The following is a 14,262-nucleotide window of genomic DNA, read 5'->3' on the forward strand; positions in this document are numbered from 1 at the left end:
ACCAACTCTGGCTGGTCAGAGCATTATATATTTATATATACACTAAACAAAATACTTTCTTCCCTTAAATTCTCAATGGAAAGAAAAGGGATGTTTTGTAGCTTAGCAATTAAAACCAGTGGTCAGGGATCTCAGGCACTCATCTCTGGTCAGAAGACCCATTGTTTACATACACCACTATATGGTCACCAGAGCCGAACACGGTCCCTAAATGAAAACTATCAGTCTTTGTAACGAGGCAGTTTGACACCCGCTCTTCAAATCTCTGCCAGCTGGCAGTAAACTTGTTGGGACGGACTTTTTAGCAGTGCATGCTATGATATGTCTCCTACATGATGGGGTTTGACAGCACCGCCGCGAACAGCCTAAACAGAAATCCTGAACCCATCTTTGACGGCAGGGTTTAACTGACCACAGACAACTTGGCTGTTCGCTTGAACAAAAGATAAGATAGTTGAGCCTTCTGGATGAGCTGGTGCTGGGATTAATAGTTGTTTCACTAGATTACTCATTTGTATTTGCCTTCCCCTCTATAACTCCGATCCCAGATTTCACCCCTTCCTTTCAAAATAATGGCATTTCAGCACCACTGTATATGGCAACAACATGCAGTAAGAATAGTTTCTGATGTTAATTATAGTGGCAAAGTGTTTTAGAGCCATGCGACCAAGAAAGATGCAAATATTTTAATTAAGCCCACCCCAGTTCATCCCCATCCATATAACAGAAGTTCTCTTTGTGATACATTGCTCATTGATCTACTCAAACCTCACTGTTGTGGTCACCAACAGTCCAGGATGCCCAGATACCCAAGTTGCTCCTGATTAGTCTTGCGAAGTTCGGTTCTCTCCACCTACTTGTGATCGACAACGTCCACCTTCTTCGAGGTAAAACCTGTCCATAGAAGGAGGGAGAGTGCTGTACGTCCCCCTGATATCACTCAACTTCACGTAACCTTTGTCTATATGTGTAGAGAACCTGGAAACCCTAGAAGTAGTCCTCCTCTATAACACTGCCCTGGAGCAAATGGCTGAGATTGTGCCACTTGGCACTGGAGAAGAACATGTAACTGCTCATTTGTTCAGTGGATGATGGTACGTCTTTCTTTGAGATACCTTTTTGAAACTGGTATACTTTTCTAAAATTATTTCCTTTGTGGTCACTAAGCCCTATTGGACCAGACCAGATGAGTCCTTGTACACAGCCAAAGAGGTTTTCAAAATATAGATGGGCCTAACACATCTGCTTTCTCCAGTCAGACTCCCTACAGTCTCCATGTGCCTCAGCCAAGCCTTGCAGACATCCTTTGAGCCATTGTCCTCATGACCTCAAGTTTCTTTCAGGAACAACATGGCCCGCTGTCAGGGCTCCACAAGCCTTACCCTCTGCTTGCGGAGTGGTCTCGCAGAGATGACTTGAAAATCCTCCACTGTCTCCCACTACTCCCTAGTGATTGAAACTATACCAATCAGGGTGAAGAGGGGTGCCAGGAAAAGGGATCTTAAATGGTGTGGGGTGTGTTCCTTCTGTGTACAGACCTGGACGTGAATGATCGTTACAGGTGAGGGAACCCTCCTAGGAACAGCCACCTGTTTGGGACAAACCATACCAGTAGGTTAACTATTTACCCCTGGGTTCCACTCATACAACCATTCACACAGAGAATATAAACACCGGATGTACATCCGTATTCATCTTTGATGTGGTTCAAGCCAGAACTCAGTTTCTACTATCACAGGTGGGGGTAAATAGGAAATGAAGCTGGAAACGCTCCTGCGTGCATGAAGGTGAGCTGTCACACCCTGCTGATCATGTAGATCCCAAAGCAAAAAGCAAGCGCTCCTGCACAAGTAGGGTTAGGGTGTTAGTTACTACAACTGCGTGCTCCTGTGTGTGTTGCTGCCAAGAGCAGTGAAAGCGCTCCTGCGCCAACGCCGAAGTAGAGTTGCACAACAACACACTCCTGAGCGTGTTGCTGCCAAGAGAAGTGAAATCGCTCCTGCGCCAACACCGGAACTGTGGTAAATACAACTGCGCGCTCCTGCGTGTGTTGCTGCCAAGAGCAGTGAAAGTGCTCCTGCGCCAACACCGAAGTAGAGTTGCACAATAACGCACTCCTGTGCATGTTGCTGCCAAGAGCAGTGAAAGCACTCCTGCGCGTGGTACTACTCGAAAGGTGTAAGTGCTTCTGTGCAAACACCAAGACCTGTGGACTCGCCACTTGGTTAGGGGGCAGAATGTCAGGATAGTTCCTGTGAGCCGCCGGTCCGCCGAAACCTGATGTGTGCGGATGGACGCTCTACTGAGGAACGATAATCCCATCAATGGTGAAGATTCTCAATCTGAAGTAACGTCAGGTTGAACGCCATGGGTTTAAATGTGGTTTCTCCCGGAAGTTCAACCCGCGCTTGCTTTCTGGATTATCTTTGGCAGGAGAAGAGCTAGACTTCCAACCTCCGGTAGCTCAATGATATGGGGCTCCGTAATAGTCGCAAGCAAGCGGAACAAGCACGCTAGCAGTCATTCAGCCTGTCGGGCCCCCCAAGTGAGCTCCCAGAACCATGACACCCGCAAGCCGACTGAAGGTGCTTAACATGACAAAATGGTCATAAGGACTGATCCCACCTTTGTTTCAGCTTTACTGCCCTAATCCCATTATAATTAAGGCTCCCTGTTTTCCGTTTTTACTGATTTCTATAGATACATACAGACAAACCCCTTTATTTTCTTGTCTGTATTTTTTTCTAAATGTGGATAAAAACAGAAATTGGGTGTTTTTTGAGTGATTCTGAATACACTTTGCCATGGCTGCCAGGCCAATAACTGTGTGGATTGATAGGTAAGGGGGTTATAAATGAAAGGAATTTTAGTTAAGAAGCTTAAACAGCAGTAGATATGCACAAGGCGGATACTGAAATGTGCATATTTTCATATAAGTGCATTGATTTATCTTCTGTGGGTGTTCATATCACTGAAACCTGGCAGGCATTCAAACATGACTGCATATTTATTGGTTAAATGAATGTGAAAATATACCAGTTTCAGCTTTATTGTTTTCACAATACGCATAATAACTATGGATAAATACAGATAAAGTTGACAAAAAATAAATATGGATAAATACAGACAGAAATGACAAAAAAATAAATACTATAAAACTGGGAACCCCAATTATAATAATAGTTCTGACTTTCTTTAAACGTCTACATGCCTCAGTGGCAGCAAAAAACACTTCAGACCCTTCACAATATGATTACTTTTAATTTGATAAAACCGGGGCCCTGCGTTGGGTTGATAGGTGCAAGTCAAGTGGCTTCAAAGGCCACACCTGCCAGATAGATTGCATCATATATCAGCGAATCATATATCAGCGATTCCTACCCTCCGCAAAGAGCCCCATCTCCATCCTGTGCCAGGAAACACTTTACTAGCGCAATGGAAACGTTAAGTGGCATTCTCCAAGGATGTATGTGTTATAGACATGCACCACCTTGTCTCATTGGCTACTCAACATGCATCCTGTTGCTGCTACATTCTTCTGTTACTTTGGTCTATAGGTGTAATTAAACTGATTTTGCTGAACAGGTCCTTTAAGACCTGTCCACGGAAATTAACTCACTCATCAATGTAGTTGGAGCGATGGAATTTTTTTAAAGTTTATAAATCTCCATTGCGAGGTCCAACTCTAGAAGCCCTCGCCTTCTTTTTCCTTAAAGAAATGGATTACCTGATGATACAAAACCAGCTTGAGGACTTGGTCGTCTTCTGTATTATAATGTTAGGAGTAGAGACAGGCTCAGAGGGTACAGAACATCATCAATTCTGCCCAAGCAACCCTGCAATTCCTGTGTTATTTGCATAAAGTAGCATAATGCTTATCCATTTAAGTGAATGGACACTTCAGCATCCATACATTATATTGGAAACTAAAAAGCAAAAAATAAAAAAAAAATAAAAAAACACAAATGGACATTCCTCGCTGTGTGGACTCATCTGCTGCATCAAGGAAATGGCCAGTTCACTGGCGTAACGGCGTGCATCATGTTCATCATTACAGTCAACCAATGGTTGATGTATGTGGGTTAATGCACATTTTAATGGCACAAAAGCCTATGGTTGAGAAGGAGTGACTTTTTACCCCTTGCTCTTTCTATATTTAATTGGCTCTGTAATATAGCTAAAGATGTCTGTAGACAAGGCGAGGATACAGAGCAGGGCCCAGGTGGGCCTGGGCCCTCCCCCAAGTGAGCCCTTTGACTCACCAAAGCCCGATTTACGAGGAAAACATGTAAAAAAACACTTTCACGTGTTCCTTCTCCTATCAAAAGATTATTGAGAATTAAAAACAGTGCCTGCATAACTCAAGAATGGATCAGTTCATCCCCTCCCTCATTTGAAGCATGGAGAGCGCGTCTCTTAGCCTCCTTTAATAAAGAAAAGGCTATTTATAGAACAAAAGGCAGAAGGAAAAGGTGTTTTGGTAGAAAAATTTGGGACCCTCTTCGGCAATGGATTCAGGGGGAGCTGGCCTGAACAATATTATTATTATTGTAATTGCATTTCTTGTATCTTTTGTTTTTCTTTTTTTTCTTCTCTTTCTTCTTTTCTGTTAATTTTTCTCCTTTGTACTTTTTGAATTGTCAAGTTTGTAGTAATCCTGTATGTCTTGCAAAAAATAAAAAATATTTTAAAAATAAAAGAGAATTAAAAACAGTGCAATTACAGAAACAGTCTAGAAAAGGTGTATTGCCTTCCCATAAAAACTAAATAAAATGTGAAGTTGGAACATATACCCTTCAGTGTTGGCTTGCTCTATTTTCCTGTCTTGCCCCATGATAGGATACATTAAAAGAAAAGCGAAGGAAAGAGATGTTGCAGGACTGAACGTTACCGTTTTTAGTATATGGAGCATAAATGCATTACGTGTTTCCTGAATAATGATTATTTTATGGTCGGTTCATTTAGTGCATGTTATGCTGAATCTTGTAAATGTTACGCTGTTTGTATATTATACACATATGGATTTGTGTTTTTAAAATGTATATTTATTGGTTTCAAGATCCATTCTTTGGTGCAATTGTACATTGCCAAATTGCACTGGAATTCCTTGGTTCAAACATGCTTTTGCTTGAATTATTCTACACGTTTGTCTGAATTTACATTCATTAGCCTGATTGTACCTTTTATTAGATTCAGTTTTATGTGTTCTAGATAGTTAATAAAGAAGACTCTATAGTAGCTACTTTGAGAAATACACATTGTATTTTGACCAGCTAGTATTTGAAGTTGCAGAATGTTTTTCAGTCAATCATATGAATTTGTTCTTTCTGTTCACCCCCCCCCCCTCTATAACGAGGTCTTGAACATGTTTTAAGTTTATTTTTTCTCATACGGCGGAAGCTGTTTTTCTTTATTTTGTCCTCATTTGCCACAAACCCCACTAAACGCCCAAGCTGTCCGTACCATAGCACCACTGTCTGAGGAGAGTAGGCATTATGTTGGAATCTCACGGTGCCCTCAGCCTATAAGGTACATTGGCAGATATGGATGTTAATTCCCCCTAAAAGGGGGAGAGGTTTCTCTTCAACTAGATCCGTAAGAACCTGATGGACATCTTCGTTGGCGGGTGAACGGGGGTGCCCAACGTGGTCAGAAGAGTACCAAGGAGGCATAATCACAGGACCCGCTTTTCTTGAGTACATTGTTAAAACAAGAGAATGCCTCCCTTTCATCACTCATTCCTTAACCCACTTAAGTAACAGGCCCCAAAATGCTGTCTTTTGTCTACTACAGTCTCTGGACAGGTCGATTTTAGAAGTCTCAAACATCAAGGCCAACCATTCAGAGTGCATGGGAGGAGTAGGGTCAATCCAACGCTTGCATATTTGCATCCTGGCTGCTAAAATAGCGTAAAATAAAAGAGAGCTTGCTGGACCAGTGACTTGTTTTGTAAGGCCGAAAATGATCAAAGCCAAATCTATTTGGATTGGGGCTTTCGAAATACTCTCCAATGTCTTCTGGACTTTATCCCAAAACAGAACAATGGCAGGACAGTCTTTAAACATATGAATGTCCGAGGCTTCGACAAGACCACACTTCGTACAGCTAACTTGCGACCCCGTTGAAAACCTAGACAGCCTTAGAGGGGAAAGATAGGCCCTATGAACAGTGAATATGTGGTTTCACTTCAGCCACACAGGTTTTACTATGTTAAAGAGAGTCTTAAACGAGTTCTGCCACAGTTGCTCACACTGTACATTTGGAAGATGTTCACTCCATACTTCGTTTGCGAGTTTAAATTCGCCATCCACTGCCTCTTCTATTGCCCAGTACCAGTAGGAGACCTCCCTCCTCCCTACTGGCCTGGCTACTAGCTGATGTTCAAGACTGTTGCCCCAGCCTATGGATTTTTTTTGGCTTTGCTGGGATTTGACCCAGCTCTGCAGTTGCATGTACTTGAACCTTGAGAGGCCCACTCCCACTCTCTCTCTCAGTTGTTCCCATGAAATGAGAGCACCCTCATAGGCCAAGTCTCCCCATACTTTCAAGCCTGCTTCCCTCGGTGGTATAGCAAGCCTATCCTGAAGACATCCCGGCGAACCCGGTGAATCCCAAAGTGGCGCTAGGCTTGAAAAATAATTGAGACCCACCAGATGTTTTGGTCTGGCCAAGGCGGAAGCAGTTTTTCGTCATTTATTAATATTGATGTGGACCAAGTCAGTTGTGTGTTCATGGCAAGTCAGGAGAAAATCAATGCAACCGGTGATGTGTGCTAAGGTGCCTTATGAAGAAACCTGTGTTAGACTACAGCTCAAAAACGTGTTTTAATGTATGAAATATTTGACCAGAGTTGACCAAATAGCCACAAGTGCATCCCCTGAGAATATTCAAAATTTGATGCACTTTATTGAAAGATCTTAAATGATCAGATAAAATGGATTTTAAAATTCTCGTGGAAAGTTTAACTTGCCCTTAACGATATTGGCCCTATTGAGCCACGATAATATGCTGAGGGCAAATAAAGGCCAAATGTGAATTATGGTTTTCTATTGAGTTGTCTAAAGATGCAAAGCTTACTGCTTCATATTTTTTTTTTATATTCTCCCCATCTTCGTGAAGTGCGAAGCTGGTGAAATGTATTTAGACAACTTAAAGAAACAGCAAAAAGGTGGCATTTTGAGGTTGAAGGAAGATTTTTTTGCCATGCAGTGCGACTAGCATGGCCTGTTACCAGTTCGGATAAGCAGCATATCTTGTATTCAGCGAATCTTTATGTCCATGGTGGTCCCTCCAAGAGCAGTGAAGAACAGCAGCTATTCTATTTCCCCACTGCTAGCCCTGAGTGACTGCATGGGAATCATTTCCCTGCAGCTGTTTATGCTCTATGGGTTACACAGATACATGGAATAGGACAGGGGTGATGCAAACCTATGCGGGCAAAGATGATGCTTCAGATCCCCCTACTCATCATATAACATCAGTGTGGAGTAATTATGAAACAGTCATTTGCCACGATGCAGAGTGGTTTGTAAATATCAATAAATCCAGACCCTATTAGCTCTCACGCATTTTTATATGATATGCTTTTTGGAACAGTAAAATGAATATTAAAAACTGAAGAAAATAATACTGCTGTTTGCATTAACCTGCTGTGCTATTTTCCAGCCTTCTCATTTAGTGTAACGGAAAATAAATAATTCATAGTGAAACATGTTTTGAAGTAATTGCTGAAAGAATATTACATTATGAGCCAAAACCTAGTGTTCCAAAGCACCACCAAATTCACAGCATATGTCCTGCTGTAATCTCTTGGTATGACTATACCTAAAGGGTACAGAGTACAAGTACACTACAGCCAGTACATGTTGGTCATGGCAGGCGACTGTTCCCAGTGGGCTTGGGCGCATCCTGCACTGATGCCCTGTGCCAGGTACCACTGCTTGTAATACAAACATTGAGCACAAGGCATGGCCAAGTTTTATATTCATTAGACTCAACGTTACTAAAAATATGTAAGCTTTCGCTTCTTAGATATCTCAGTATTGGACCAATAATGTCAGTGTCCAATACCGTAGATAACCCAAAACCCTAGGTTGATTTTTCTTTGGTCTATCTCCCTCCATGCATCGTATTGGTCTACCCTTCTTCAGGGACGGACTGGCCTTAGTGGGCATCGGGCTTTTGCCCGGGAGACTGGAAGGGTGGAGGCCGGTTTTGGACGCAAGGGCAGTTTTGTAACTGGAGCCAGGTTTGCAGCAACACTGCAATATCGCCCACCAGTAACAAATGCAGCAGTGCTGGGGGCTGGTTTTGTTAAGCAATTGATTGAACACTTGCACTGCCCCCACCCAAACCCCCCACTCTTGGGGGCCGGTCAGACAAAATTACCAGGACTGCTTTGAGTTCCCCGTATGGCCCTGCCCTTCTTCATGACTCTCCCAGATCCAGAATCCTGGAGCCTGACCTGTTTTAGCCAGACCTTAAAAGAACGCTGTACAGTCAGAGAAAGTGTGACCCATTCTCTTAGGACTGTCAGAAGAAAATAACTACCAGGAGAGGAGGATAAATTCTAGCTGAAAACAAATCTGATTGGTCCTGTTACGCACAACTGTTCTTCCAACCAAGCCATGTACGATTTGCATCCCATTATTTTAGGCGATAGCTCTTAAATGTATGACTTTATTCTCTTTCTCTCTGCCTCTCTCTATCTTGCAATCTATTTCTCAACATATTATGGTAATGTGTCAAAAAAAGTTCCCAAAAGATTGAAGACAACACTTCATCAAATATATGAAAGTCTTCATTAGTTATGATATTGCCCTAGGGATGTGCAAATATAATTCTTTATCTGGCATCATATTGGTGGCCCAGGGGCGGATAAGACCATGAAAGAACCCAGAGCGTGTGTGGATTGACAAGTGGTGAGAAGCACTGTCATCGAGCTTTCCAGCAGAACAGACAATCTAGAGCGGAATGGGAAGAAAAAATGACTGATTTAATTCGTTGTGTATTTGCTAAAATCTGGGCACGGTTGAATTAAAGAATGTATTCTAAAGTTAGAAGAGGAGAGAATGAGGCAACACATTGTTTTTTCAAATGAATGCAAGGATCTAAACTATGGGAAAACATAATTTAAAATGTACTTAATGCCACCTTTATTGATTTCTGTGAAGCAGATGCTTTTATGCTTTTGCACCATTTTTCCAGCGCATTTCTGTCATTGCGCTTTATGGCCTGCTGCTTTGCCTGACCCATTTCAATACCGTCAGATGTGCCTCTCTAAATTAGGCCACATGTGTTTCATTTGTTCTCATCTGCCCACTGTAATATTTTCAGCAGGCTGCTCTAACATCCACGGAGAAGACATCTGCTAACTGAGAGTCATTTGTTGTTGCAGTAAAGCCTGGGACGTTAACTTGAACACGAGGCACCGAAAACTGCACACGAGAATTCCATTGTTAACTCCAGCCCAGGGTAGCGGCATAGTCTTTTGCGAGACATTTTGTTCACTTACAGTGGGCTTAGAGCACGCCCTTTGTTTACGATTGGCTGCACTCATTGTCACTCATTTTCTTGCTTTTTATTTGATGGCTTGTGTGGGCTTTGTTTACCCTTCGTGAGTTTGTCCCTCCCATGGAGCATGGACGCATTAGTGTGTCCTTACACTGCTCGGTTTTTTGGTGCTACTTTTTTCTTTTTAGTTAAGTACTCTACAAGAGTGCATGTGTTTACAGCTGAATACCTTGTGTGCTTCTTCACCCCCCTATTTTATTTTAATTTTTTGAGTTTTATATAGCACGAACTAGACCCAAGACATCGGGTATCAGAGCGCTTTACATGAGCACCAGTTTTGTCACATTCATTTTTGTTAGGCACGGGGAGATTGAGTGATTTGCCCAGAATCACAGGATGTTGAGCGTCGTTGCCGAGACTCGAACCCGGTTCCCCAGGTCCGAGGTCGTCTGCTTTACCATAAGGCTACATCCTCTTCCCTGTCTCTGTGTTGCTCTGTCTCACTGTGTGCTTCTGTGCTCCGTCTCATGTTGTAGTGTTTTCTGTGCTCCCCCATCTCCGTTTTGGTCTGTCTCTCATGTGCTTCTCTGCCCCCACCCCTTTCTCTCTTTTGCTCTGTCTCTCCATGTGCTTCTCTACCTCTCTTGTATTGTTTCCTTCACCTCTCTTGCTTCCTACCTGTCTCCATGTTGCTTTGTCTCGTCGTTTTATGTTCCCTTGTGCTGCTTTGACTTGCCGTGTCCTTCGCTGCCCCATCCAATGCTCGTTTTTCCTTCACCCATGTTGCTACCCCCTGTCCGCATCCTTCATTTTCCTTCTCTGCCCGTATCCCACGTTCTCTGTTTTGCTTCTGCTGTCATCCCCAGCATTTTTTTCTTTGTAGTTACTGATGTAACTTGTTTTGTAACAAAAAAAAAAAAAGCCTGTGCAATTTGTAGGGGTGCTTGCATTTGGTATGCACACATGCCTACCAAATGAGACAGCTGTCGGCGTCAAAAGTTTTTTATTTTTAACTCTTTAATACAAAACTTGGGCGCTTACCTTTGCACAGTCATCCTGTAGGGAATACTGTATGAATATGACAAGGCCCTAACATTTACATAGAACTCAAAACTAATGATAATTTCTCTTATGTTAGAAATTTGTAAAGTGCACGTATACCCCAGATGACCAGATAAGAACAAAATGTGCTGCCGCTGAGAGAGATTGCCCTAACCTCCTGATGACCAGGTGCCGTGGGATTAAACGCATAGTTTTCATCATTGCTTGCCCCGAGGCAGACTTTGAGCATGAAGGGTATGCATGTTTCTTGCTCCTGCTGAGACCTGCATACAGTAAGCAATTGCAAAGACACTTCTCCATAGGATGCAGACCCATTAATAGTTAGTGGATGTCTTTCACGTGGAGCCCAAATTCTAAAGCTCTGGTGGATGCTGGTCTTCCTTGGACTTGACTATCCAAACATCCTCTTGCTTTTGGCATCTCTTCCTTGCAATACTCAGGAGGTAGCCGTCATGCGAATGGTGAGCTCCGGGTTCCTTTTATGAAAGTCTTTGATTCCTCTTTGTATTGCAGTGGTGGTGGGTAATACCTGCTGCATGTGCTCCCCTGTGGTTTATCTCAGTGCTGCTCTCCTGTTCACAATGTTCCAGCCTACCATCAAGCACCACAGCCACTGTTTCCCAGCCCAGTGGCACTCCCTGCAGCTTGAAAGACCCACATTCTTCTGGCCATGGCAATGAAGAGGGAGTTTGGAGTGTTTTGGGCTGATGCCAAAATATGGGAGATTAGGCTATTTCTTTCATATTTTCTACACCAAGCTGCTTCTTTATTCTTTATTTACTATATCGCTATAACTGCTACTCTTCTCTTTGTCGCTCTTCCAAACTACTTGACTGTGCCTCTTAAAAGTGTTCAAATCTTATGGCTGCATCTCGCCTTTTCCCTACCCTGCCAAGTGCATGCTTGCATATCTCTTTCATCTTAAGTGGCTTCGTTTAGCTGCTCAATTTACGTTTTTTCTAATCTGTATAGTTAAAGATCTCTTTATTATCTGCCCTCTTTATTTGTGTTTTTTAATCTGTCTTTAGACTCCTTGGTCCTTTCGCTCTGCCTGTATGTTTATTCTGAATGTTGCTTTCTTCAGTCTGTTCCTCGACTTCCTTGTTCCTCTTCTCTATTTTAACTCTGTAAAGTTCCCCTACCTCATCGACCTTTAAACATTTACTAATCGAGCATCTTTTATTATTCTCCAATCATTCTTGATCATTGTTTGTAAACTGCCCTTTATTCTTACTTTTGTACCGATTAATTTTGTACAGTCGTTTGGATAAAAACGCTATCAAAAGTAAATAAGTAAAAACATAAATGCGGTACAAGGGTGGTTAGCCTGGATGAGAGGCAGTGTTGGTGGTTTGAGCGCTGGATTGTGACCACAAGTGTTTGGTGCATGCATTCTGTATGTGTTGGTCTCCTGGGAAGCTCCAAAGTGCTGGGCGGTAACTTGGGGTTTGCCTACACTTGGATGCGTTAAAGCGCTTAAATGAGCCACTTGGTTTGTGGGCGCATCGAAAGCTTATTGGGGATAGCTGGAATATGTCCTATAGACGTTCGTTTGCATTACCTGTCTAAGATGTAACTAGGAGCGCCAGTGAGCGTCTCCTTTATGAGTACATATACCCTTGACGGCCTAGGGTCTGAATTATTAGTTCACAATGCTCTCTGGTAGATCTCAACCACAAGGATTCCCTCTGTGCAAAGTAATACAGGAATCTCAAGTTTGTGCAGAGGGCAGCAGCTTGCCTACTCATTCCTCTATTGTCCATCTACTCTAGTCGCCTTTGAGCTTGGTCTTCAGATTCAGCCGACAGCCATTGCATTCAGAGCACTGCAGGCTGGATTTGCAATATTGATTTGTGCGCCCGAGGTCGGCAATGTGCACACGTCTGTCATCCCACCCTCATTTGGTGGGAGTCACCATCAGTTCAATGATGTTCAGCTTCCAAAAAAGCAACATGCCTCCTAAGACGCAGAGAAAGTCATCCATCTTTGCAACACTTCTTCACCATGCTAAAATGGTTTGTACTTAATTCGTTATAATTGGTCCCCCGTCTTTAATATTGGGCTCAGCCACATTTCTAAGTCATCAGGTTGATAGTGGCTGTCCACTGCTGCAGAACATATTCTCTACACAACGTACCAGGCATTTGTTTATTAACTAGTGCAGCTCCACGGCTGTGGCACTAACTCTCACCTGACCCCCGGGGCACACTTGGCAGTCTCATTTAGAGGCCAGTCTAGAGTCTGAAGATATACTGGGTTCTCATAATAAAATGACTGCTCAATGTGAGCCTGAGATACGCCCAGCATAGTATGCTGCAAACAGTTGGTGGTTAATTTGTGCAGGCGTTTGTCGTACTGGGCACCAGCACTCATTTTTGGGGACATTGACTTATTTTCTTTCGTTAGACTTTGATCCAGAGCAAGCGAGAGAGGCAGAAAAGGGAGAAAAAAAGGAGGAAGAGCAAGATGAGAAACTAATGAGAAATGGAGAAAGCATGGATGAAAAATAACCTGCAGGAGGGAAATGAAGAATTGGGAGGTGTGCAGTGAGGGTAGAAAGAGGCACGGATGGACTCAAGACTAGGCTTCCTAGGCATTTTGGCTACGGCACTTATCTTTTTACAAATAAAGCGTTCGATATGCTTACAATAACACTTGTGATGTTTGTGACACCATGTAAATGATGCAGTATTGCAGCATCTCTTGAATCCACACAAAGTACAAAGCTGTGCAGTACCCTCGTTACTACACATTCCTGCCCGACTATTACATCATAACAGCTCGGTCATTTTTACTTAAAAATACTGCTCTGTTCTTTTTACAACCTTTGTTGTAAATATTCTGTTTGCTCGCACTACAGAAGGTTTTCATTAAACTACACAAGTGAAGCTCGAATACCTTGCTGTTAAAGTGTTGATATTATTCTTTTCCTAGGGAAATACTCAATGGAATTATGGTCACAGATGAAAATGACAATAAATTGGGGTATTCTAAGGTAAGTCAAAGACGATTTGGTCTGTGGTAGAAATGCATCGTTATTTAGCCTCTCGTACATTATATCCATTTTTCAGATTGTTTTTTTCACCAGAAGGTGGGCATGATCTTTGATCAAAATTAATATCCCTTATCTGACTGCTTTTATGTAGCCAAGTCAGTGATGATTTTGTCTGTCTGGCATGTTTTGAGCATACATGCACGTCCACTGAGGACTCATGCCGAAATACATCTTATAGGTATAGCATTTGTATGGTCTGGCATGGCAGCGCACCTTTCGCCAAACAATTATGTGAGAATCACCAGGAGAGGGGCTTTGGAGCCAGGAGTACAAGGTTTGACTGGGCAGAAGTGGTGTGCTGCCACAAAACAAATGCTTGCCTTCCACACAGCTGTGTTCATTTTATTTACCCAGCTGTCTAAGCTTGAACTTACAGAGGCACGCACAACATTGTAATACTATTAAAATGTCTTAGATAACTAGATAATTTATGTTGTCACAGACATAGGAGGGCAGTCACTAACCTACATTGACTTTTAGGACTGGCTTGACAGTGCAACTGTCACCTGACCTTTTAACCCACGCAGATGTTATCCTAAGTTCTTTTCTTCCATAAAAATACATATTAATATCCATGATATTTACTTGTAATGCTTCACATTCTTTAAAAGCCAGACCTGTTGGCATTGCCA

At 42.6% G+C, this 14,262-nt stretch overlaps 1 protein-coding gene across 5 annotated transcripts in view; it reads left to right on the forward strand.

Moving 5' to 3' along the window:
• SFXN2 (sideroflexin 2) overlaps nucleotides 1-14,262 on the forward strand; it is a 158,217-nt gene that overhangs the window by 92,236 nt on the left and 51,719 nt on the right. For all 5 annotated transcript variants that reach the window (XM_085606545.1, XM_085606543.1, XM_085606544.1 and 2 more), the window contains one exon: nucleotides 13,510-13,570. In XM_085606545.1, the coding sequence (XP_085462671.1) occupies nucleotides 13,510-13,570 (61 nt within the window). The remainder of the gene's footprint in view (nucleotides 1-13,509; nucleotides 13,571-14,262) is intronic.

Source organism: Triturus cristatus, chromosome 1_2, assembly GCF_964204655.1.
Source record: "Triturus cristatus chromosome 1_2, aTriCri1.1, whole genome shotgun sequence".
Taxonomy (NCBI): Eukaryota; Metazoa; Chordata; class Amphibia; order Caudata; family Salamandridae; genus Triturus; species Triturus cristatus.